Here is a 25,103-nt window from a genome sequence, read left to right as displayed (position 1 = left end):
ATGTCATATCAACAGCTAGATGCAAACTCAAGGAATAAATAGCTAAAGGACTAAATCTCAGAGTTAACACTTAAAAATATTAAAAGTTTATGGTGCATGAAAACATTACAAGACAAAGAAACAGGAAATGATGGACCATACAAAGGAACAAGATAAAAATTCAGAAGTCACCAATGAAGATCAGACTTCAGATATACCAAAGACTTAAAAAAATAATGATTCTCAATATGTTTGAGGAGATAAAGGAAAACATAGGGAAAATCCTTAAGGATATTAGGAAAACAATGACTGAACAACATGAGAATCTCAATAAAAAGATATTTTAAAAGGGAACCAAACAGAAATACTGGAGTTGCAGGCCACAAAAACTAAACAAAAAATTCCCTAGAGTATTTCAAGACCAGATTTGAGCTAGCAGAAGAAGGAATCAGTGAACTCAAAGATGAGAAAATTCAAACGACTAAAGCTGAGGAGAAGAAAGAAAAAATAATAATAAGAAGTGAACAGAGCCTAAGAGACTGGTGGGACACCATCAAGCATACCAATATACTCATTATGGAAAGCCCAGAAGGAAAAGAGAGAGAGAAATGGGCAGAAAGAATATTCAAAGATATAATGGCAGAAAAGTTCCCAAATTTAACAAAAGACATGAATATGCACATTTAACAAGCCCAAATGAACTCCAAACAGGATAAACTTACAAAGAAAGACACCCAGAAAGTCAAACTGTTGAGTGCCAAGGCCAAAAAGAGAGTTCTGAAAGCTGCAGAAGAAAAACAACATGTTACGTACAAGGGAGTCCCAATAAGATTAAATGCCAGTTTCTCATCAGAAACAATGGAAGCAAATGGCAGCGGGAATAAATATTTAAAGTAGGGAAAGAAAATACTTGTGAATCAAGAATTTTATACCCGGCAAAATTTTCCTTTGAAAATGAGGAGAGAAGAAGATATACAGTTGCTGAGGGAGTTCGTCACCATTAGACTGTCCCTACAAGCAATGCTAAAGGGAATTTTTCAGACTGAAAGGGAAGGACAATAGACAGTGAGTTGAAGTGGCATAAAGACATAAAGACCTCCAGTAAAGGTCACTCTATAGGTAATTATAAATGTCAGTACTGTTGTATTATATTTTTTATGTGACTCCACTTTTTACTTCTTACAGGTTTTAAAATGCATAAAACATAATGATAAATCTTTGGTTTTGTATATACAGTTTACAAAGATATAATTTATAATAACAAAAATAAAGTGGCGGGACAGAGGAATATAGGAACAGTGTACATGTATACTATTGAAATAAATTTGGTATCAAGTAAAATGTGACTGTTACAGAGTCATGATGTTAAATTTAAATCCCATGGTAACCACAGACAAAATTATGAAAAATAAATACAGAAAGAAATGAGAAGGGACTCACATTGGTACACTACACAAAAATCACATAAACATGAAAGTATGTGTTAACTGAAGAGTTGAGGAACAAAAAAGGTTGAAGACTTACAAAAATTAAATAGCAAACTGTAGAAGAAAGATATGCATTATCTGTAGTTACTTTACATGTAAATGGATTAAATTCTCTAGTCAAAAGCGAGAGATTGGCAGAATGGAAAAAAAAGGATGATCCAACTATATGCTGTTTACAAAAGACTCACCTTAAATTCAAAGACACAAGTAGGTTGAAAGTCAAAGGATGGAAAAAAAAAATATACAAATAGTAACCAAAAGAGAGCTGGTGTAGCTATACTCATATCAGATTAAACAGACTTTAGTAAAAAAACCATTATGAGGTACAAAGAAAGTCTGTATACTGATAAAGGGGTTAATTCAGCAAGAAGACGTAACAATTATAATTCTAATGCATCTAATGAGAAAGCCCCAAAACATATAAGTAAATATTGAAATATTTTAAAGGAGAAATAGATCTTTCTACATTAGTACTAGAAGACTTCAATACACCACTTTCAAACTTCATAGAACATCTAGACAGGAGATCAATAAGGAAATAGAAGAGTAGAACAATGCTATTAACCAACTAGACCTAACAGACATTATAGAACATTTCACCCAACAGCAACGGATTACACATTCTTCTCTAGTACACATGGATCATTCTCCATTATAGACCACATGTTAGGTCACAAAACAAGGCTGAATAAACTAAAAAGTATTGAAATCAGGCAATGTACCTTCTCTGACAACAATGGAATGAAGCTAGAAATCAATAACAGAAGGAGAATTCTGAATTTTCCAATTCACAAATATTTAGAAGTTAAAGCAACCAATGTATCAAAGAAAAATCACAAGGGAATTTAGGAAACAACTTGAAGAAAATGAAAATGAAAACACAATATACCAAACTTATGGGTTGGAACAAAGAAAGTATGAGAGGGAAATTGCAGCTCTAAATGCTTACATTAAAAAAGACTAGGGCATAAAAGGGCAAACTAAATTCAAAGTGAACAGAAGGAAGCAAACAACAAAAGATTAGAGTGGAGATGAATTAAATAGAGAACTCTAAAACAACAGAGATGATCAATGAAACCAAAAGTTGGTCTTTGAAAAGACTGATACAATCGACAAACATTTAGATAGACTGACAAAGAAAAAATAGAGGGAAGATGCAAATAACTAAAATCAGAAATGAATGGGGAGGACATTACTACCAATCCCACAGAAATAAAAAGAACTTTAAGAGGATACTATGAACAACTGTGTGCTAACAAATTATATTCTCTAGATGAAATGGTCAATTTCCTAGAAACACACAAACTGCCTACACTAACTAAAGAAGAACTAGAAGATCTCAACAAACCAATAACTGGTAAAGAGATTGACTCAGTGATCAAAAACCTCTCAACCAATAAAAGCCCAAGATCAGATGGCTTAAGAGGGGAATATTACTAACCATTCCAAGAAGAATTAACACAAATCCTGCTCAAACTCTTCCAAAAAATTGCAGAGGAAGGAATACATCCTAACTCATTCTACAAGACCAACATCACCCTCATACCAGAGCCAGATAAAGATACCACAAGAAAAGAAAATTACAGACCAATATTCCTTATGAATACAGATGCAAAACTCTTCAATAAAATACTAGCAAATTGAATCCAAAAGAACATTAAAAGAATTAAACACCATAATCAAGTGGGATTTATCCCTGGTATGCAAGGGTGATTAAACATTATGAAAATCAATTAATCACCACATTAATAGAATAGAGGGAAAAAACTACATGATCATCTCAATTGATGCAGAAAAGTCATTTGGCAAAAGCCAACACCCCTTCTTGAAAAAAAAAAAAATACTCAGAAAATTAGGAATCAAAGGAAACTTCCTCAACATAATAAAAAGCATATATATGAAAAACCCAAGCTACCATACTATTAATGGGGAAAGATTTAAATCTTTTCCTTTAAGATAAGGAACAATACAAAGATACCCACTGTCACTACTGTTATTAAATATTGTACTGGAAGTTCTAGTCTGAGAAATTAGGCAAGAAAAAAGTGCATCCAAATTGGAACAGAAGAAGAAAAACTTACCCTATTTTTGTGTGGTATGATTGTAAATACAGAAAATCCTAAGAAATCTGCAACAAAGCTAAGAGAGTTAATAAATGAGCCCAGCCAAGTGGTGGGGTACAAGATCAACACACAAAGTCACTAGTGTTTCTATACACCAGGAATGAACACTCTGAATAGGAAATGAAGAAAAAAATACATTTGCAATAGTGTCTAAATATTCACTATTTATTGACTAGATATTCAAATATCTAGGAATAAATTAAACCAAGGATGTAAAGGACTTATACATGGAAAACTACAAAACATTGCTAAAAGAAATCAAAGACAACCTAAAGAAATGGAAGGACATTGCATTTTCATGGATTGGAATACTAAATATTGTAAAGATGGCAGTTCTACCCAAAGTGATTAACAGATTCAACACAATCCCAATCAAAATTCCAACAGCCTTCTACACAGAAATGGAAAAGTTAATCATCAAATTTATATGAAAGGGTAAGGATCACCAAACAACCAAAACAATACTGAATGCAAAAAATGATGATGAAGGACTCATGCTTTCCAATTGTAATACAAATTCCAAAGGTACAGTAAACAAAACCACATGGTACTGGCACAGGAGAGACATATAGACCAATGGAATAAAATTGAGAGTTCAAAAATATACTCACATCTATGGCCAATTGACTTTTGGAAGGGTATCACATTGACTCAATGGGGAAAGAATAGTCATTTCAACAAATGGTGCTAGGAAAACTGGGTATTCATATGCAAAATATTGGGCATAGATCCCTACTTCACACCATGCCCAAAAGTTAACTCAAAATTGATGAAACACTTATTAAATATAAGAACCCAAACTATAAAACTCCTAGACGAAAACATCTTGAGGCACTTGTGTTTCCTATACAGTTTCTTAGACTTTATACTCAAAGTACAAGAAACAAAAGAAAAACAGACAAATGGGACTTCATCCAAATTAAAAAATTTTGTGCATCAAAGGTCTTCGTCATGAGAGTAAAAAGACAACCTACAGAATGGGAGAAGACATTTGGAAACTATATCTGATAAGGGTTTAATATCCAGAATATACAAAGAAATTCTACAACTCAACAACAAAAAAGACAAACAAACCAATTAAAAAATGGGGAAAAGTCTTGAATAGACGTTTCTTCAAAGAAGATATACAAATGACCAATAAGTGCACGAACAGATGGTCAACTTCATTAGCCGTTAGGGCAATTCAAATCAAAGCCACAATGACACACTATTTCACAACTATTAGAATGACTACTGTGCCAGTTTGGATGCATTGTCCCCTCCAAAAGCCATATTCTTTAATGCAATCTATTAATCTTTCTGATTACGGTGTGGCCTCTTGATTGAATGTTTCCATGGAGATTTGGCCTTGCCCATTCAGCATGGGTCTTGATTGGTTTACTACAGTTCTTTAAAAAGAGCCACACAGGCCCAGATGCTTGCTGATGCTGATGCTTAGAGATGCTAAGACATGCTAGCCAGAGTTTGTTCTGGAGAAGCAAAGAGAGACAAACCCAGAGACATTTTGTAGGATGCCATTTTGAAATGCAGGAGCTGAAACAACCCAGGAGACACCAGCCACATGCCTTCCTAGCTGACAGAGGTTTTCCAGATGCCATCAGCCATTCTTCAGTGAAGGTATCTTCTTGCTGATACCTTTGTTTGGACACTTTTATGGGCTTAGAACTGTAAATCTGTAACCTAATAAACCCCCTTTATAAAAAGTCAATCTGTTTCTGGTATTTTGCATAAGGCAGATTAGCAAATCGTTAACAACTGCTATTTAAAAGATGGAAAATAAGTCTTGGAGAGGATGTGGAGAATGTGGTGGGAATGTAAAATGGTGCAGCCACTGTGGAAAACAGTGTGCAGTTTCTTCAGAAAGTATAGAATGACCATATGACTTGGCAATCCCACTTCTAATTATATACTCCAAAGAATTGAAAGCAGGGACTTGAAAAGATATTTGCACACTGTTGTTCACTGTGGCATTGTTCACATTGCCAAAAGCTGGAAGCAAACCAAGTGTCCATCAATAGATGAATGGATAAAAAAATTACAATACATACATACAATGGAATAATATTCAGCCATATATATAATAGTCAGAAATGAAGTTCTGAAACATATGATAACATAGATAAACCTTGAAGACATTATATTGAGTGAAATAAGCCAGATAGAAGGACAACATTGTACAATCCCACTGATAACCATTACCATTCAGATACATGAAATTCATTAAGTTAGAATCAGATTAAAGTCTTAAAACTCAATTTTCTTTTTAACTCTGGTAGAGTTCCATGCACACTTAGAGAAATATAATGTCATAGCCACAACTTCTGGGGCTCATTAAAAATTGACCAGCTGTTTTTCTCATGGGTAGAGGTGAAAAGCTTTGCCATTCTAAGACTGTTGAATTTTCATTGAAGTCTTTTCTTTTATAGAATATGAAAAATTTTCACTTATAAATCCTGAAGATGTTTTGCTCCTTAACCTGCTATGGTAAGAAGTTTGTGCATAAATACCTTGAACTGTAGCACATATCCAGGTTTCAGCGTTAAATCTCGAGTTACTGCAAATCGATCGCCATCAGATTTTCCAAAGACCATGGCTGATGGTGTAGCAGAGCAGAAGGTTTCATTCTTAAGCATTCCTTCATTAGCCAACATCAACCACACACTCATTTGATTCATAGGGTAATCAAAAGCTGGCTTCTCATAAAAGTTCTAATAGAAACAATACAAATAGCACAGAAATGCAATGTAATAGCTTTGAAACCTGGAAAAGAATTTTCAGATCTTGACATGCAGGACCACATACCATTTGCATTTCTAGGCAAATACAAGAGAATATCTAAATTAACTTTTTTTTTCTCCCAATGACTTTATAACTGAAAATATTTTGCTACTGCATAACTAATCATTTTATACACACACTAACAATTTTGCTTGATGACTTGGCCAGACTTCATAATCATTTTTACACCTAAATAATCTGTGAACTAGTGGCATTCACAGGAACTAACAACAAATTAAGTGCAATCCCAGAAAATTTGCATTATGGGCTCAATCCAAACACTAAAAGGAAGTGAGTAGTTCTTTAATCCCATCCACTTTTCTTTTTATATATGTATATTCAAAAGCTGCAGATTTATTGAATCCCATCCACTTTTACAATGCTCTGTCTGCTTGGAGTTTAGACATGTGCGAAGTACCTGGGGTAAAGTTGGGTTGACAACCGGGATGATCTGCTTCTGCTTCTCCGACAGGATGATGATGTCATCCACCGCCCACTGGTCATAGTCCTCCCCGGAGAACACGGGCTGCCACCAGCGGAACCTGGTGCAAGGGGTCTTGGCAGCAGCCGGAAGCTCCAGATAGACAAATCTGCATATGGGCAAATCATTTCCAGTTGGGAAAGGAAAAGTTGTGTTTTTCTTAGCAACTGTTAAAATAACAAGGACCGCAACATCTCTTTGGTTTGATTCACTGTTCTGTCTATTCATGTATTGGTATCATTCCACTTTAAATTTTAGCTTTATAATTTGCTTTAACATCATATAGGAAATACCTCAATCCCCCCCATTTAAGCTATTTTTGCCTTCTTATAGTGCTAGATGTGAAATTCCAAAAATAACTTTTTGATTGGAATTGCATTAAAATTATAAAGAAATAAATATTCAGTTTTCCTATCCAGGGATGCTGTATTATTTGTCATGTACTTGTTTTTTTTTTTTATATATATATATATCTGAAGGAAATTTTGAAAGTTTGCAGTTTTCTTCACAGAGATTCTCAGTATAATCTGTTCAAGGTGTTCCTTATACTTATTTATTTGCCACTATGAATGGGTTCTTTCCCCCCTTTGATTTCCAACTCAGTTTCTAAACCATTTTAATGTCACAGAACCCTTTGAGAATCTAATGAAAAGTAAGGTGCTCTCCAGAAAACTGTCCATAAATAAAGTATTTTGCATACTATTCGAGGAGATTTATAACCTCTTGAGTCCAGATTAAGAATTTCTGTTAAAATTGCATATCTCTGGTATTTGAAGAAGCCAATGACTTTTTGTTTGCCTATACAGGTATTGAGTCACTTTTCTGAACTCACAATAATTTCCAGGTCAACAATTAAACTGCTTGGAAAAATAATTTTGTGCCATTTCAGATGGTTGTTTAAACCAGTTTGGGCACCATTATCAACAGCCTCTCTACTGCATTGCAGCTTGGGGAATCTCGCCAGGCTCTATTTCCCAACCACCATTTCTAACTTTCTCCTTTGATGTTGTATCTCCAGTTTCAACCAGTTGCCTCTTTTCTGGTTTCTGCCTCTCACTTGTGTCCCTTAGAATAAATTATCTGCATTGACCTGTCTATGACTACATGTCTATTTGTATTATATTGTGGAAACTTATGTCACCCTTAAATGCCCAATGTATTAACAAATAAATTTATGAAACTTCAAACTACAAAATAGGCATATTTTAAGTATTCAATTTGTAAAAATTTGATCAATATATTCTTTAATAATAAATCTTTTCAATGAAACAAGTTTCAGTTGAAAATTCAACACAGAGGCAACATATATGTTAAAGCTTAATAATGATCGGTGGACAACCCATAAAATTTTTTGTAATGTTAAAATGAAAATACAGAGCCTATAAAAAGAATAGTCAAAATTAATATTGAGTAAATTTAATGACATTTATTATATAAAATATAAAGTATATGTATAAAATTAAAAATTTCAAAATACTATACAACTTCAAAAGGACTAAATTTTAATGTATATAAATACATTTGATTGGCTGGTATATGTATTAATATTAAATATGAGCCATTTTCCCAAGTTCTTTAACAGTCATTGCCTAAAACATTGTCATTTATAACTATATACATATATTATATACATCACACACACACACATATTCCTCATCCATTAAAATGAATATAGTGATGGGCCAGTGCAAAATTATAGAGAAACCGAGCTCCAAAGACTCACTTCATACACTATCCATGACTAGTCCTGGGTACAGCCGTGTAAAAAAGTTTAATGAAATCTCTCTTCCTGTTAAATCTAACAGGTGTGCATAACTTGTGCGTGCATTTGAAAACTCACAAATGGAAAAAGTCCGAGTCTTTTTCTAAACAATGCAGTGAGCTGAATATCTCTACACCACAGAATTTCTTTGGGAAGATTGGTTAATTATGTGGCTTTTCTTTTCACCACAATTCTTCTCAAAGTCTTTAAAAATTCAAATATGAATACAAATGCTTTCTTTCCAGACACTTAAATGACACGAAGCCTTTATATATCATGCCATCATTCATGAGCTTGGGTATTTTGCAGTTAACAACACTTGGAAACACCTCAACAACAATTCAAGCTTTACTATAGTTGGAGACCACTGGGAGGCCCATCAGGTGGATGGTTACCTGGGTTTGCTGAAGTCTGAGAAGTACATCTCTGCCAGCAGGTGCCACTGGATGCCCCCATTGTTGCTGTACTGAAGGAGGACACCCTCCTCTCTGCTGTCGGGCTTGTTGCATGCGGCACTCTCTCCACCTATTTGTATGTAGAACTGGACAAAGTCCACCCAAGAAGTGTCCAGATCCCAGCTCACCAGCTGTCTCTTCCCAGCCTTTCCAAAGGACAGAAAAATCACACAATCAATCATCTTAACGATCTTTGGAATGTTGCTGTTCCAGTTTCAGTTATCATATGAGCATCTTAGCACTTCGCTGAGATAGTTTTGTTCCTATTTATAGTTAAGAGGAGAAAATTATGCCATTTAGTTGTCTCTGCTCTGGTTATGAATCCTGTTCCTAGATATATTCATTTCTATATTCCTGATTCCCAGATCCAGTTATGAGACCCTTGGGAACTGCTAATTACACCAAAGAGAACTGGTAAGTCTTTAAAAATCAAGCAAAATTAATTTTAATTAAAACAGTCCCAATCCGTGCTTTGTAAATCTCCAGGCAGGGAAATGGAGAAGAAAGATCATACACTTTGAAATCAGTTGGAGCTGGATTTGAATCCCAGCCCACTATTCCTACTGTTCACTAGCTGTGTGACCTTTCTGAGTTTTAATTTTCTTCAAAGGCACAATATGGGTAATAATATCTTTTTCTTGGGGTACTGTGACAATTAGATGAAATGAAATGCTGCATGTAACTTGCCTCTGGCACACCTTTTTAAGGGAACATCCTCTCCAGAGATATGTCCCTGACCCCTCTCCCAAGGGAATTGAAGCAAAACAGGCAAATGAAAACTTCTTGACAAAAAGAAAGAGTACCTGAATCTCTCAGGCTCTTAGACACACACACACACTCTTTCTTATCTTTTCCTGACTTTCTGTTTCTTACTCCATCTCCATCTCTCTCTCTTTCTCTCTTATTAATAGAGATATTGGGATAAATAATTTTAATACTTTTTTCGACCACTACATGACCTACTTGTGTCTTAAAAATGTTGAATATTTCCTCAAATTCAGCAACTTGCTTCCTTGGTTTGTCATCATGCCTGTTGTGCCTAAATGGTTTCAGGTTAACGGGATCGTGAGATTGTTCTAACCGAACAGATTATGCCAAAGCTAATCCACAGATTGCCCTGAATTGTCCTCAGAGAACACCCAAAGAATTCAGTTAGAAGTTGGGAGGAAAACCAGAGATAACATACACAGTACAGAGAAAAATACCTCTCACACTTTTAATCCAAACCCTATTCTAATCCATTAAGTTATTTAAGAAAGGGTTTCACTTATTAGAATTTTTGGAGGGAATACTTGGGGCTAATTACAACAGTACACTGTTACTGATAGAGCTAAAGCAAATTTAAAAAATTCTAAACATAAATGAGGGTGCCAGAAAAACCAGAACTAAAGTTAATCCTGAGCAGGAACTCATTCTTTTGGAACTCTCAATTTTAAGCAGGTATTTGAGGAAATCTTTAAAATATGCATTTTCAACAGTTATATGTGCTTTTAATTTTTTTGTCACTGATTTGAAATATTGCAAATGAGAAATATCTCAGAGATTATTATAACCTAGCCTAGCATTTTCATGCCTCAGGATCATTACAGGAAGAATGATTTTGAGAAGAAAAACTATAGAACCCAGCAGGTTAATCCCAATTTAGCAAACTTCTGTGAGAAACTTGGCATGTGGAAATGAGCCAGAAGGATAAAGATCTAAGGTGAGGAGAATTATAAAAATCCAATTATCACAATTGGAATGAGCTGGCTGGAATGACTGGTGTATTGTGAAATTCACAGAGCAGAAATATTTTTTCCAGGAAACTACAGTGCTAGACTATAGAGTTTTTAAAAAAGTGTTTTGTTAGATTTTTGTAAATGATGGAAAATACCACACAAATGCTTAGTTTGGCACTGAAAGTGTTTTTCCTAGAGAATAGCACATACCACTTTCTTTTTGTTTGTGATCTGAAATGCTGAACGTTGTTTTAAAGGAAGAAATAAAGAAAAGGGAAATGGTTCATGGCAAAATTGTTGTCAGAATTTGGAATCTAATGTAACAAATGCTTTGAAGTTTTCATATTATACAAAGATCAGTGTATTTGTGTGTGCATACACAGATACGTAGAAACACGTAATGTGTACGTGTGTATGTTGGCATAGCAGGTTCAGGATCTACTCATTCCTGGAGTGTGGGAAACAATCATCATTTTTTCAACATTCTATGGTAGAACGGTTCACTGCTTTAAAGGTTTAGCTAAAACAAAACAAGGTTTAACAGGCAACACCTTCAGAACCAAGAACCCTGATAACAATATCACTAAAACACTTTGAGAACCTTTACCGTTTGCCTCTCATTAAAGTCATCTCTGATCAAAACGCCACTTGAATATAAGCAATACATTAATTGAAAATAATAATGCCTTTAAAACCTTTCATTGTCTTCCATTTTCTTTAATCAAATGAAGATTATTTAATCATTCAATTTTATAATTTAAAATAATAAATAATTTAATTACTTCATTAACTGGGTGCCACTTAAGCTAGGCACAACACTATCTGATGGGAAAACAAACATGAAAAGGGCTCACAGACTTGTGGAGGAGACAGATACGTATATAAGTAATGACAACTGAGGGCTGCAGGCCAAGTCCTGATTCCTAGTTGAGCCTCATTTGGCCAAATGATCATTTATCAATTCCTAATCTTTTCAGTCTCCAGGTATTTATTGACATGTAACACACGTAGCACATGGCATGCCTTCCTGACTGAATGACTTCTCCATTGTTCTGTCAGTCAGTGAGACTCTTCATTCTGCCAGGAACTGGGAGGATAAAAATTAAAATAGGATCCTGTGCCTGCTGCCCTCAAGTCACCTGAAAACCAATTGATAATTATAGTGTAAAAGGGTCAAATTGTAGTCCACTGAAACAATGACAAAATATATGTAAAGAATATAAATGGGAGAAGAATTCAGAGAAAGCAAAGATTCATGTAGTTTGTCATAGTCCCAGAAAGTTTCGTGGAAGCAGTGGGATTTGATCAGGATGCTGAAAGCTTTATATGGACACAGGGAAGTTGGAAGGCATAGGAGTCAGAGGAGCATGAGCAAAGACAGGGAAATGGGCATAAGCTTGTTTGATGAGGAGAGCTTCTTGGTTGCAGTAGAGGGCCCATGTCCGGAGAAAGGATGTAAGTTAGGGTAGCAGTTTTAGACACCATCCTGAACATCTGTGAGTAAGAGAGTGATAGGATGGAAGCCTATTTTAGATAAATTAATCTAAGGTGCCATGCAAACAGTGTTAAGGAACCCTTCCTTTGGGTTATTGCCCTTTCTCCACTTCAACCATGCTTGCTGGTGGGGCTGCCAAACTATGCATCCCACGAGTCTGCCAGGGGAGAGCACATGACTCTGACGAGGTCGGTCACAGCATGCTCTTCCCCTCAGGACAGTGTGAGTGGCCAACTGGAAACCTTTCCCAGGTTTCTCCATGGAGCTCCTTAGAAAAGTCTTCCCTTTGTTTCCTGAGTAGAAAGCGCTGTGACAGCTGACCCGAAAATAAAGTCAATCTCGGGGAGAGAGAGTTCTGTGGATATTTGAGTTGTGGGTTCCAGATATTCCCCAGCCCAATTCCACCTATGCTTCCCTGTGTTTTGGTTACATGAATACATTTCTCCCTTTTTTTTTTTTTTTTGCTTTGGCTAGTTTCTGTCACTTAGAATTCATAATAAAACTGAATAACAGAGAAAAAAGTAAAAATTGACCCTGAGATATTTTTGACAAAAATTTAGAGGGAAAGCTAGATTGGGAGGGGAAGAAAATGGTTTTGCTTTTGAAATGCTGGTTTTAAGACAGCGACAGGGCATATACATGGAAATACTGAAACCAATGTGTAAATTATTCTTATAAAATATAATTATGAAAGCTAACACTTATTGAGCTCTTTCCATGTGTCAAACACTATTCTTTATTCCTTACTTGCATTGTCATTTAATCCTTCCAACATCCCACTTTATAGTTGAGGAAACTGAGATTCAGAGAGGTGTTATAACCAGAGGAAATAATATTGCAAGGTGAACCAAAGAATGCGTTTTGGAGCTCAGATGTGAACTCATGTAGTCTTAGTTACAGAGGTCATTTTGAAATAAGAAGAAGAAATAGTGATATGTAATCAGACCTTTTATATATTTATGTTAAATCCGTGTGTGTGTGCACACAGGTGTATACTCTTTGAAGTATTTGGGTACTATAATCTTGTTTTAAAACTGATGCTTAAGGGAGGCAGAACCTTGCCAGTTTTGCACAAACAGTGTATCCAGGTCTATTCAATGCATATTGCTAACTTACTGACTCCTTTCTCTAATAGTAATGATCAGAGGACCTTAAATGCCAATGGATAGGAAACATGGTTAAATGGAATCCATCTCTGATTTTCTGTCCTTCTCTATCTTGTTTACTTGCTGATTCTTTGTTCTGCACCTGTGTCAAAACAAAACCTGCACCTATTTTTTAGTTGCATAAATTAACTTGTCTTGGCTTTCTGCCCAAACATGATTCTGTAACATATTGGCCCTACAGTATGCAACCCACACCTCTGTACTTGTTACATGATGCAGAGTGGGACACTTCCAACTGTCCCAGAATTGGTGGTTGTGGTCCCTGTTGGAAGGAATGTTGTTAAGCAACCCACATTCTAAAGAGAGCTTCCAATAATTAGGACCAGACACATTGCTCCTCTCTCCAGTCCCTTTGAAGAGTACATAAAGAGACAGATTGGAGAGGGGAGGAATGAAAGAATGTTCTGCCTAGACTATAGGAAGGGAGGTGGTTCTCCCTGCCCCCTCCCTAGCCAAGTGACATGGGGTGGGGTGTCCCAAGAGAATCAGTCACAGACATGGTAGCTGGCACCTCAGTCCGACAGTTGGTATTTATTGATCTGCATGTCTAACTTGGTGCTGCCACTAGGGAAACTGAACACTGCAAAAAGCTTTTACACAGAGCCCCGCATCAGACAATGCTGTGAGCAGCCACCAAACCAAGCCAGAAGAGGGCCCAAGATGTCTTCTCACCATGAACAGCTGGTGAGAACCCCAAGGACAGCTCTGCCTATCCACCCCCACCTATTTGATCCTTCCTCCAGCTGTATTCCTGAGATTCATGGATTGACAGATTTAACAAACATTTATATAGAAGTGCATCCTAGGTGTTATGCATTGCTCCATATGATTTACAAATACTAACTCATTTAAATATGCATAATAACCTTAGGAGGGAGATACTCTTATTAACCCCATTTTACAGATGAGGAAGCCAAGTCATAGTGAGGTTAAATTGCTCTAGCCCTTTTCCACTAGGAAATGGAATAAGTGGAAGTAGAAATGGTAGAATCAGACTAAAACAGGCAGCCTGGCTCCAGAGTTGCTGCTCTTAACCTCCCACCACCACCTACATCATCACCGTCTCCCACACCCACGTGCCCACACACTCACTCACCCTCCAAAGGCTGGGGTGAGGAGAGACCAAGACCCTTCCCCACTCAAAGACCCTCAAGACACAGCCTGCTTGCACTGGAGGGAGGGAAACCAATGAGACTTAAATCAGATCCAGAGGAGTAGGAATTTTTAATTGGCCTAACCTAGACTTGTAGTAGCCAAAAACAATCAAAAATCTATGGAAGCTTCCCATGATGTAGTTAAGGGATATGGATTTGACGAAGCCCAACCCAAAGCAGGGAACGTGGGGAAAAATAAAACCATTTCATATATGTACACTTCACATTCAGACTTCTCCATAAACCAGTCACATATTAAAATAGCTACTGTCCCTGATCACGCATTCCCGGCTCACAGTCATACCTTGCTGAAATACAGAGATGATCCAGAAGAGATAACCCCACATCCTTGTTCTGGTTTTACAATTTCTCCCCCAATAACTTCTTGCCAGTCAGACTCCCATCCATTCTGGTTCTCAAAATCTGACATGATTGTGGAAGGAAGAGCAGCTTCTGGGTGGCATCCAGTGCCCTGGTAGCCCTGGTCACACCTGCAAGGGAGCAGGGCCAAACAGACAGTCACAGACTCAACCACGGTGTTGTTCTAGTTGTAGCATTCACACTAGATTTCTCTCTACAATCTTAATCCGCATATGGGGTAGTTCACTTACTTTATTATTCTTTTTAAATTAGAATTCTTACAATAGATATTCTTTAATGTACTAACATACCCACGTGACTCCACTATGATTTTTGCCTTAAAGGAAGCGAGGGGCAGAGAGAAGGATCCCAGTGCAGCTCAGCTGGCTCAGAGAAGGGACTTCCCACCACCCCACTTCCACCAGTCTAACATTCACCTTCCCTTTCCCAGCACCCAACTCCCACAGCAGGAAATCCCAGTGGTCTGGCCTCAGCACTGGTGATTAGAAGGTACCTGAAGGGCTGGCTGGGTGAATGAGGATATGGTTTTTCTCATCACAACAAAACGGATGGAATCCTTTCTTAAAAGACATAATGCTGCAATATTAGAACTTAGGCATCAAGTAGTAATGTAGAAGGAAATAGTACATGTGTGCTTGTGTGTGTGTGTGTAGGGGGGCAGATGAGATAGTGAGATTTTTCCCATAGCCTTAAAAAGTCACATACAAATGTTTGTCTATTCAACCAACATGGAAATCGGGACATGTCTTATGGTACATCTTTCTGATTAAACTACTTTTCTTTTAGAGTATTCAAGTGTGCCCCTATCTCATCCTCACTAGTGACAATTGCCATTTCCACACCTACACAACCTTGAACTTCTGGTAAAATGGTGTAGAAGAATGTGTAGCAGCTGTTTGACTAGTACTTTATGACTGTCAGGGGAACGAAAGGAAAACATGAGCAAGGCTCTTTAAACTATTAAAGAGGACTTTGGTGTTAATAAATAAATAAGACACTGTCTTAAGGTTAGATTTCAAGGCTTAGAATATATGGTTCTAGGCTTTTTAAAATGTAACAATATCTTTTACACCTAAATAAGAAACAGAAAGGAAGAACATATTTTTTCTTTTGGTAATTTCATTGTTTACCAGTCTATTCACAGAATTCTGTTGACAACTGATGTGGTATCCTGATAAACATACATCCCCCAAACCAGGGCACCAATTCCACACTTTCAGGAGCACGTGTATACCTGCAAATTCCATGGTCACACCAGCCATGCCCGCTGCACATATTTGGGCACTGCTGCCCAATGTAGATGCTGTCTAGTGCCCACTCATCTTGGGCTGTGTAGTAGCTCTGACTCCAACGGAAGCGGGTGGCACTGGACCTAGACACAAGGCAAAATAATAAAAAAGTTAACTGACATGTGGTGGTATAGATAAAGACTATCTACGTTCAAAATCTTTCAGATAACTAACTTTCTGGAATTTTCATTTAGCTGCCAATCATTTTTCTTAATTTAATTTGCACTAAATTACTGTGTAATTTAATGATTCTATCATGAAAGAAAGTTAAAAAGAAATCTGCCTATAATGCATACATTTCAAACTTAATTTGATTTGGGACATTTTAAAGTAAAATAAAATATTTGATTTGTTGTTCTTGCACAGAGATTTGATGCTAGGAAAAGAAATATAGTATGAAAGAATGTTTTATAAATGAAGATATCCTTTAAACTTAGCCTATCTTTCACTGATGAAAATACAAAGCATTTAACTTAGAGCAATACTTGTTCTTACAATAAATACATCAGTAGTTACAGGAAGAAATACTTTTACGTAGCTCTCAATATAAAACAAGGTCTTGTCAGTGAGTATTGTTTTTGAGTACTATTCTATATGGAAGAACATCTGGATGCTAAATTCTGCTTATTTTTTTCTGAAATATTAATTGCTTGGGTTTCACGGACAAGCTGAAGTTAAGTAGAGATAAAAAGTTAAACAGTCCATTACACACAGAGAAACCCTTGGGACATTGGTTCATCTGAGCCATATAGCAGGTCCGAAGAAGAGGATATCTTGAGAGCAATGTCAAGGCTTCTATCATTGACTGCCAAAAAACATTCTTTCAAAATCACAGCATGGTTTCACCTCTAGGAATTTTCAGGGATTAGTAATTAGTTCTTTTTATCGAAGTGCAAAAATAAACAAAACAAACAAAAAGCCAAAAACATGCAAACAAACAAACAAAAAAGAATTAATGTGGATGCTCAGTTCCAGCGATTAAACTCTCCCACGCACACTATCCACAGATACACTTGATCTTAACAGCTCAGAATGATCCATTAACTTCTACTGCATCAATTATCCACATATTAAGTACTCCCTAAGTACATAACAGACTGTTAAAATCCAGACTAAGCCTTTATTGTTTATTCTACCAATGATCTGTGGCTAATTGGTTGCATTTTCATTCCTAGTAGGATAATTCCAGGATTCACCGAGGTGTATCCAGTAGACACAGGCTTGCTGCACATCATTGCTCCTTGTGGTACAAGAAATGGGACAGTTGCACCTCCTCTATGATAATAGTTTATACCTGTAATCAGTCATCACAATTTTCTCAGTTCCATTAAGAACTGGTTTTTAGAAAAGCCTACTATAAAACTTGATACACTGTCTTAGATCACAGAGTTCTAAAGAAGAGAAGTAAATAAAATTCAGGCATCGTTGTCATGAAAATGAGAGTTGACTATATTCTTTCAAGATTGATTATAATCTGAGTCAAGTCTAGAGCTACACATGACCATGCTGTGAGCTCTTTGGGGGAAGGGACATCTTGTGTCTCAATAGCTCTCACAGGGACAGAATAAGGTAGGTGCTCAACAAAAGTCTGCTAAAATAATGAGTCACGGAGCCGACAAACAGGTCTGGGAAGAGCAGCCAGCTTCTGATTTCTATAGGCAGTGGAATGAAGATGGTGCTAGGAGTCAGGAGACCTGCCCCTGGACCAAGGGGCATCTAGTTCCCTACCTCTCAAATAAAAGTATTGGGCAAACTGATCTCTAAAATCCCTTCTAGTGCTCACATTTAGTGATTTATCTGGTGGTGTGTAGACTGAGGTGATAATTCATTCCCTTTAGAGTTACACATCTCTACAAAACCCATGGCAGACATTATTTAGTAGTTTTGATACTTCAGACTTTAAAATGGGGGTGTGGAGTTTCAGAAACCCATCACAGACTTCCCAGTTTATTTGTTTCTAAATAATCTACATAGCCACATTCTATATTACTTTTTCTAAGTCAATTAATTCTTGCATGAATCTTATAAGCTCTTGAAAGAGATAATATTTCTGCAAGATAAAAAGATTAAAGTGGATGATTCCATTTAAAATTACAATCCACAGCTTAATGGGCTGATGTTAACTAACAGAAAAGGAAGGAAAAAGAGGATGAATATTGGCTGCATTTTTAGTGAGGAAAAAAATTAGCCGTGTGAGCAATCTCCAGCTGGTCACATATGAGAACACAAGGTGTGATCTTGTTGAATTTGCAGCTGCATCACTGCTAAATACTGCCCTCAATACAAATATTTAATTTGCCAAGTCCCTTTCTGCCTCTGCCACTCTTTCTTAAAACCAAGTACTCTCGGGAGGAAACCATGTACACTTTGGATTGGGTCTGAAAGTAGAACTACTCTTCTGCTGCGTGGGTCATGAAATGAAGTTGACTTGCATTTAAAATCCAAACTCTATGGTTTCCCAAAGGCAACAGAACCTGACAGTTTTTTTCTTCATTTGATTTTTTTTTTGCCTGATATAAACTTTGAGGCTGAAATAAAATAGCATTGAATCATCTCTCGATAGTTAGGAATCAAGGTAAATTAAGGCTGACTAAATTATATTTTCCACCTTCAGAGTTACTGTAATTACATTTTCTCAATTATTCGGAAACTCATTCAGTCATTAGGTGTTGATTTGTTTATGAAGTCAGCAACTGACAGCTGTTCGGGTCTCATTAGGCCCTGTTCTTACGTAAATGTCTCTCATAAAAACGAAATTAATTTTCATTTGGTAACAAATGTTCAGTTCATATACAATATAATTTCTCTAAGCAGGTGCATGCATTCAATATTTCTACTCTAAGTTGTTCTATCTAGAACATTTTCCAAAGTTAACAGTTCTTTGATAATGCAGGGATCACATTTGCTTGTATGTATTCAATTTATAGTTGCTATGGTTAAAAAACAAAACAAAACAAAACAGCAGAACACTTGGAAAAAATTTGCCAAAAAGGAACACTGCTTCAAAAAAACTGCACCTTCCTCAATCTTTGAGAAAAGCATGCTATTTGCACAAGTTTGAAATGAACATAATACATGAAGTTATCAACAATACCAAGGAGAATAAATATACTTTAGCCTTGCAGCAGAGCTTTAAAAATAATGATAATGGCCAGTTGAAGACTGATTTTTTTTGTAATACAGTAATAATGTTTAGTTTATGTATTAGTCAGTAGGAATGTTAAAATAAATATCCTAATGGATTGTTTGTTTTTTAAAAAAATATTTTCACTTTCTTTTCCCAGTGTTATGAAGGAAATTTGGGAAAGCAGAATTAAATTATTTGCTTACATGTGCTTAAAGGCATATGGTTGTGGGGAATAACCTAGTAGATATTAATCTGTAAAAGAGACATCTTGCAGTAAATCATCTCTTTAGTCCACTGTAGCATATGGAATTAGACTTCTACGTAATTACCCAACATGTAATCAGTGTGGAATTAAAGAGTATTAGGGTCGATATATTTTCTCTTAAATGTCTAACACTGATGAGAGTTGATCTTTTGTGACTAAAACTTTCAATTCAGTAGTGCTATTTATCGAATTAAGACATAACAATGTAACATTAAATTTGACTTTAAAAAACCTGCAAAGGGGTCTCTGATAAGGATAATACTTCTTGGATATTGCCTAAACTACACTAAATAAAAATAAGAGTTTATAACATTCCTGGGGATGAAAAAATAGATCTAAAATATACTATCAATAATTTCTTACTATTGAAACTACCCCACATGTTAATGAAAAATATACAATGATTTTTAAATAATGAAGGATATGTAAGTAATAGTGAAATAATGAAACACAAAAATCTCATTAGCTTTGCACCCAGTATGAACAGTATTTCAATTGACGGATGGGTTGTTTTTCATAATCTTGATCACATATGCCTGGAATACCATTGAAATTAAACAGAAGTCCTAATTTTACTCCCAGCAGTAGACGTTAAAAAAGGAGGATGTTAGAGAAAGTAGCAGCTCGTTACACAAAGCATGAATAGAGTATCTAGGAAATAGTTCACAGTTGGATACAAAAAAAATCTGTGGAAATCAAATTTCAAGCATTTTATTCCAAATGACATAATGTGCATCCTTAAAAATAATCAAGGAGGCATTTATATATAATGCTATAATTCAATCTTCAACAAAAGAAGGTATGAAAATAATTCTAGGTTGTTATCTAACAATTGTTTTTGTGTCGAGTCAAACTTTCATGTAAAACAGTCCAAGAAGGACTTATTTCGTAATTTTCTCTTTATGAAAAGGGCTCTTGAAAGGCAGATACCATAGAGATATATAATTCTTGTCTCCTTTGTGCTTTTACTTCTGTACAAATCACAGAATCTTAGAATTCCTTAACTGTGAGGGACCTTTAAGATTATCTAATTAAACCTCTTCAATATACTCATAAGGAAACTGGTTTGAAGAGGGTGTGAATTGTCAAGATCATGTGGCTAGTTAATAACTGGTAGGACTATACAGAGAATCCAAGCCTTCTAACTTTTAGCCCAATGCTCTTTCTTGGGTGAGTTCCTTCTGTCCCAGCTTTAAATAATATACACAGTATTTAACTCTCCAGTCCAGACCACTTTTCTGAACTCCATAGCATAAGTCCAACAGCTTCCTTGGCATTTATGCTTGGATAAATAATTATCTCAAATGTCATATCACAAAATTGGAACTCTTAATTTCCTGTTCCCCTATGCACTCCTCCCCCATCTTCTCCATCTCAACCAATGGTACCATGAACCAGTTCCTCAGGTCCGGAATTTAGAAATCATTTTTGATTCTTTCCTTTCTATTACAAACCATATTTAATTCATCAGCAAGTCCAATATGATTAAAAATATATTTTACAACTGACCATTCTTCCACCTCCTCTGCTACACTCACACCCCAAGTCACTGTACCCACTGCCAGGACTACAGCAGCGGCCTCGCAGCTGGACCCCGTCCTCATTCTTTCCCTATGGTCTATTCTTCACACACTGGTTGGAGTGATTAACTGAACACAAAACAAGGTAATATTTGGGGAAAAAATAATGGGCTTTTCTCTTTCACGTTTTCAAACGTCTAGTTTTCTCTCTGGTTAACTGAAGCCTCTGATTCCTGAGGGATGATTCTGATGTTCATTGCAGGTATGTAAAGAGAGAAAAAACAGTGTATGTTAAGTTTCTGACATAAGAAAAAAAGTAAGGCTTTCTTTGCATTAAGAAACAGCTTTGCAAACCAAACTGTTTTGAGAGAGGATTTTCTAAATTCCTGTATTATTCCCTTTGTATACTGTTTTGGTGAGTTCTCCCATAAAACAAAAAAGCTGGGGCAAGGAGGGAGGTCAGAAAAAGTTCAGGCAGTAGGGAAATCAAATTTCCCTAACTTTCATTAACTCGATTTATCAAATATCCTCAATATAAAAGAAAGATCTAAGGCTTTTGATGGAGGAAAGAAAAACCACAACAAATTAATCAACATCTTGCCATCTTGCTAAACTCTTCTTTATATCCAAGTAAAGTGGAAAAAACAGCCGAATATAAAAATGTGGCTCACCAAGTTTTCTGGGGAAGAAGTACTGTGACTCTTCTCCACTGTGTGAATTCACTGGCATGGTAAATACTTGCTGATGTAAATTCCTGACAACTTGGCATACTTGGAAGGCATTCCTAAAAGACAGTGAGGCAAAAATCAAAGTCAACATCTATTTTCCCCAGGCACAATAAGTTTACTCACCTTCCATAACTGGAAAAGACCTTGGAGATAACTCGACCAAAATTTTTACTGTTTGTGATTTGGAGGCAAACCGAGACTGATTTCTGTGAAGCTGAAATATTTGGAAAATAAATGTAAAGAGATGTCACAATGGAATTAAGCATCTTTTAATTCTCACATGTAAAAACAGAAATTATTCTATTTTCTATGGTAGTTATAATTTACTGCTATGTCAGATTACTGGTATATAAAGAAGTAACTTTTATTCCAAGAAAATTGAATCTATGCATTTCTTTGTTCTTTCTTTTTCTTAAGGCAACAGGTACCCTATTCTTAATAGGGTGTATCTATAGGTAAAGAGAAATAAAAAGGACCAGGTGAAGACATTAGTGTAGGGAAAGAAAAAAAGAGACATATTTGTAGAGGAAGAGGGTTAGAAAAAATAGTATCCAAAACACAATCCTACAGTATCCAGTCTTGAAGTTTATTCTCCTTTCTTTTTTTATTTTCAATATCCTTTAGTATCTTATGGTGAAGAATGTGGTATCCTTGTTCCTGACTTCAAACGTATGTCAATTCTAAGTTACCACTTCTTTTTAACCATGTCTGAACTTTTAGAAATGTAATTTCTTTGATTTGTATGCTAAAAAGATGTCACCCATCAGAAGCTTTAGAAAAAAGCGACTTACTTCCTGGACAAGGTGCCAGGTAAGGCCATGGTTGGTTGAATACTCCAGTTTCACCTGGTTGTCCATGTGTGGGGTGTATTTCTGGCCACAGCCCATCACCAAACTAAACTGGATCATATAGGACGCTCCTATCTGCATTGATTGTGTTTCCACGTAGCGCATACTGGAGGCAAGTTTAGAATCTCCTGTAAAGCTAAGGAAGAAAGTGGGAATCAGAAAACTGAAAAACACAATATATGAGGGAGAAACGAAGCGCTTCACTTCATACCATACACCAAAATAGTTTCATTTTATTTATTTAAACCTTGCTAAGTTCTAGAATGGATTTCAGTCAATCTAATAAATGCTATTTACAACAATTTCCTTATCAAAGAAGCTAAGTTTTTTTTTTTAAATACCTAGAGTTATCAAATGTATCTGAAAATGGATACTCTCATATGCGGCTTATAAACCTCTTGACTCTATAATCTCACTTCTTGGAATCTACCCTAGGAAAATAATCTAAAATTCAGAGACAACTTTATCAACTATAATGAATATTGCAGGATTCCTTATAATAGTAATTGGTGTCAACTTCAATGTCAAACCATAGGGAAAATGCAATGCTCAAGTAAGCTTGTATAGCCACATGACAGAATATTATTCATATTTCAAATATTTATAAAGGTAATGTGATCACATTAAAATATATATGATAGAATAAGTTTTTAAAATTGCTCAAAATATAAAGAGTATGACAAGTAGAAGGAAAATTTGAACACAGGCAGTTAGAGTTTAGAGCTTGAACATATAACCACTTAATTATACAGTCTAGGGCATATGGTAAAGGAATATATTACAAAATCACAGAGAAGGGAGGATCTCATTTCTTTCTTTGTTGGGGAATGAAGTGAATTTAGAAGAAAAGTTTTCACAAAGTAGTGATGCGCAGGAAAAGAGAGGAAGGAGATTCCAGGCAGGGGGGACAGTAAGGAAAAATGTACAGGGACGTGAAAGCAGGATGTGCAGTTTTTGGGCTGAAGAATGTGGTTTGGGATTTGTGGAGGGTGAAGTAGACCATTTAGATGAAGGAAGTTACAAGTAAGTTAAGAAACTTGTACTCTACTCTGAAAAATATAGCAAGCCTTTCAAGGATTTTAGGATTTTAATCAGAGGAAGGATATAATTAGATCTTTATTTAAAAAAAATTCTAATGACAGTACAAATAAATGAATGAGCCAGAATAGATTGGATTGGAGAATTTCCTTCAAGGAGAGCAAGTCTTGGATGAACCTCAGTTTCTGACTAGAGTGACACTGTTGTCCTGGAAGTAGTATAAATTCATTAAAAGCCTTTTAAAAAATAATCTCCAAACATGTACCAAGAGTCTTTAAAAAGATCCTCTAATGATACATTAAAAAAAAAAAAAAAAAAAAAAAACTGAAAGGAATTTCATCACTATGTTAGCAGCAGTTGTGTTTGGTGGTGGGAAGTTGGATAATTTAAAAATTTTCTTTCTGTTTTTCTGTTTTTCTTTATTTTCTAAATGGTCTTTAATGCTCATGCATATGTACTAAAAAAAGTCATATTAGTTTTAATGGCTGTGCCTCAAGTCAGTAAAATCTGTTTTGTTGGACATCACCCAGTAGTACAAGTACAACAAGTACTAAGTAATTGTAAGCTGCCTAAAGGCAGGCACAAATATTATATAGAGGAAACTGCTCAAGGAGTTTATAATCTATCAGGAGATTAAAATATAGACACATTTTCACTGTAGCTACATGGGTCTATTCAATATTCCCAGTGTCAAGCACAGTGGGGTTTGTCTACCACGATAACTTGTTTCTGCTATTCGGAAGCAGCACTCTTCAATAGCAACACCTACTAGTCAGAGGGCTTAGCTGAGGTAGACAACGGAGACAATGTAACACTCTGTGAAATCTTTGAGGCATTTAGTATTTTTTCTTAATTATTCTTTGTTGAATCAGCAACATAAGGAGTATCTACTTTGACTTGTTTCTTGCACAGATTAAGATGTCATTTAAAGATGACAAATTGTCCACATAGAGCATTACCATGGACTTGGTCTCAAGGTCAGAAATGTAAGAAGCTTTTCCCAACAATGAGCAATGACTGTCTTCCTAACAGTTTTTAAACTAAGGTTATGCACTTGGACAATGAATAGAGGAGTAACATGTAAGAGACCCAATCTCTGTGTTTGTTGAATTTACAATAAAAGAGAAAAGTCATATTCCATATGGCTGGTCTTGAAAATCCAGTTAAGGGATAGCAAATGCCACCACTTGTTTATCATTATTAATAACGATATCCACCATTTGTTGAATCTAGGCCATGCCCTACAATTGTGTGCATAACCACAATACCCACATTATCTTCTTTGGTTTCATCCTTACAATAGCCCTGT

The 25,103-nt window shown here is 35.9% G+C and overlaps 1 protein-coding gene across 1 annotated transcript in view; it reads right to left on the bottom strand.

The window, feature by feature from the left end:
• RELN (reelin) overlaps positions 1-25,103 on the bottom strand; it is a 520,858-nt gene that overhangs the window by 103,774 nt on the left and 391,981 nt on the right. The window contains 7 exon segments of the mRNA XM_037837769.1: positions 6,097-6,297; positions 6,786-6,957; positions 9,006-9,211; positions 14,903-15,089; positions 16,214-16,351; positions 21,852-21,964; positions 22,700-22,892. Coding sequence (XP_037693697.1) covers positions 6,097-6,297; positions 6,786-6,957; positions 9,006-9,211; positions 14,903-15,089; positions 16,214-16,351; positions 21,852-21,964; positions 22,700-22,892 — 1,210 coding nt within the window.

Source organism: Choloepus didactylus, chromosome 5, assembly GCF_015220235.1.
Source record: "Choloepus didactylus isolate mChoDid1 chromosome 5, mChoDid1.pri, whole genome shotgun sequence".
NCBI classification, from domain to species: Eukaryota; Metazoa; Chordata; class Mammalia; order Pilosa; family Megalonychidae; genus Choloepus; species Choloepus didactylus.
This window is presented reverse-complemented; position numbering and strand designations above follow the sequence as displayed.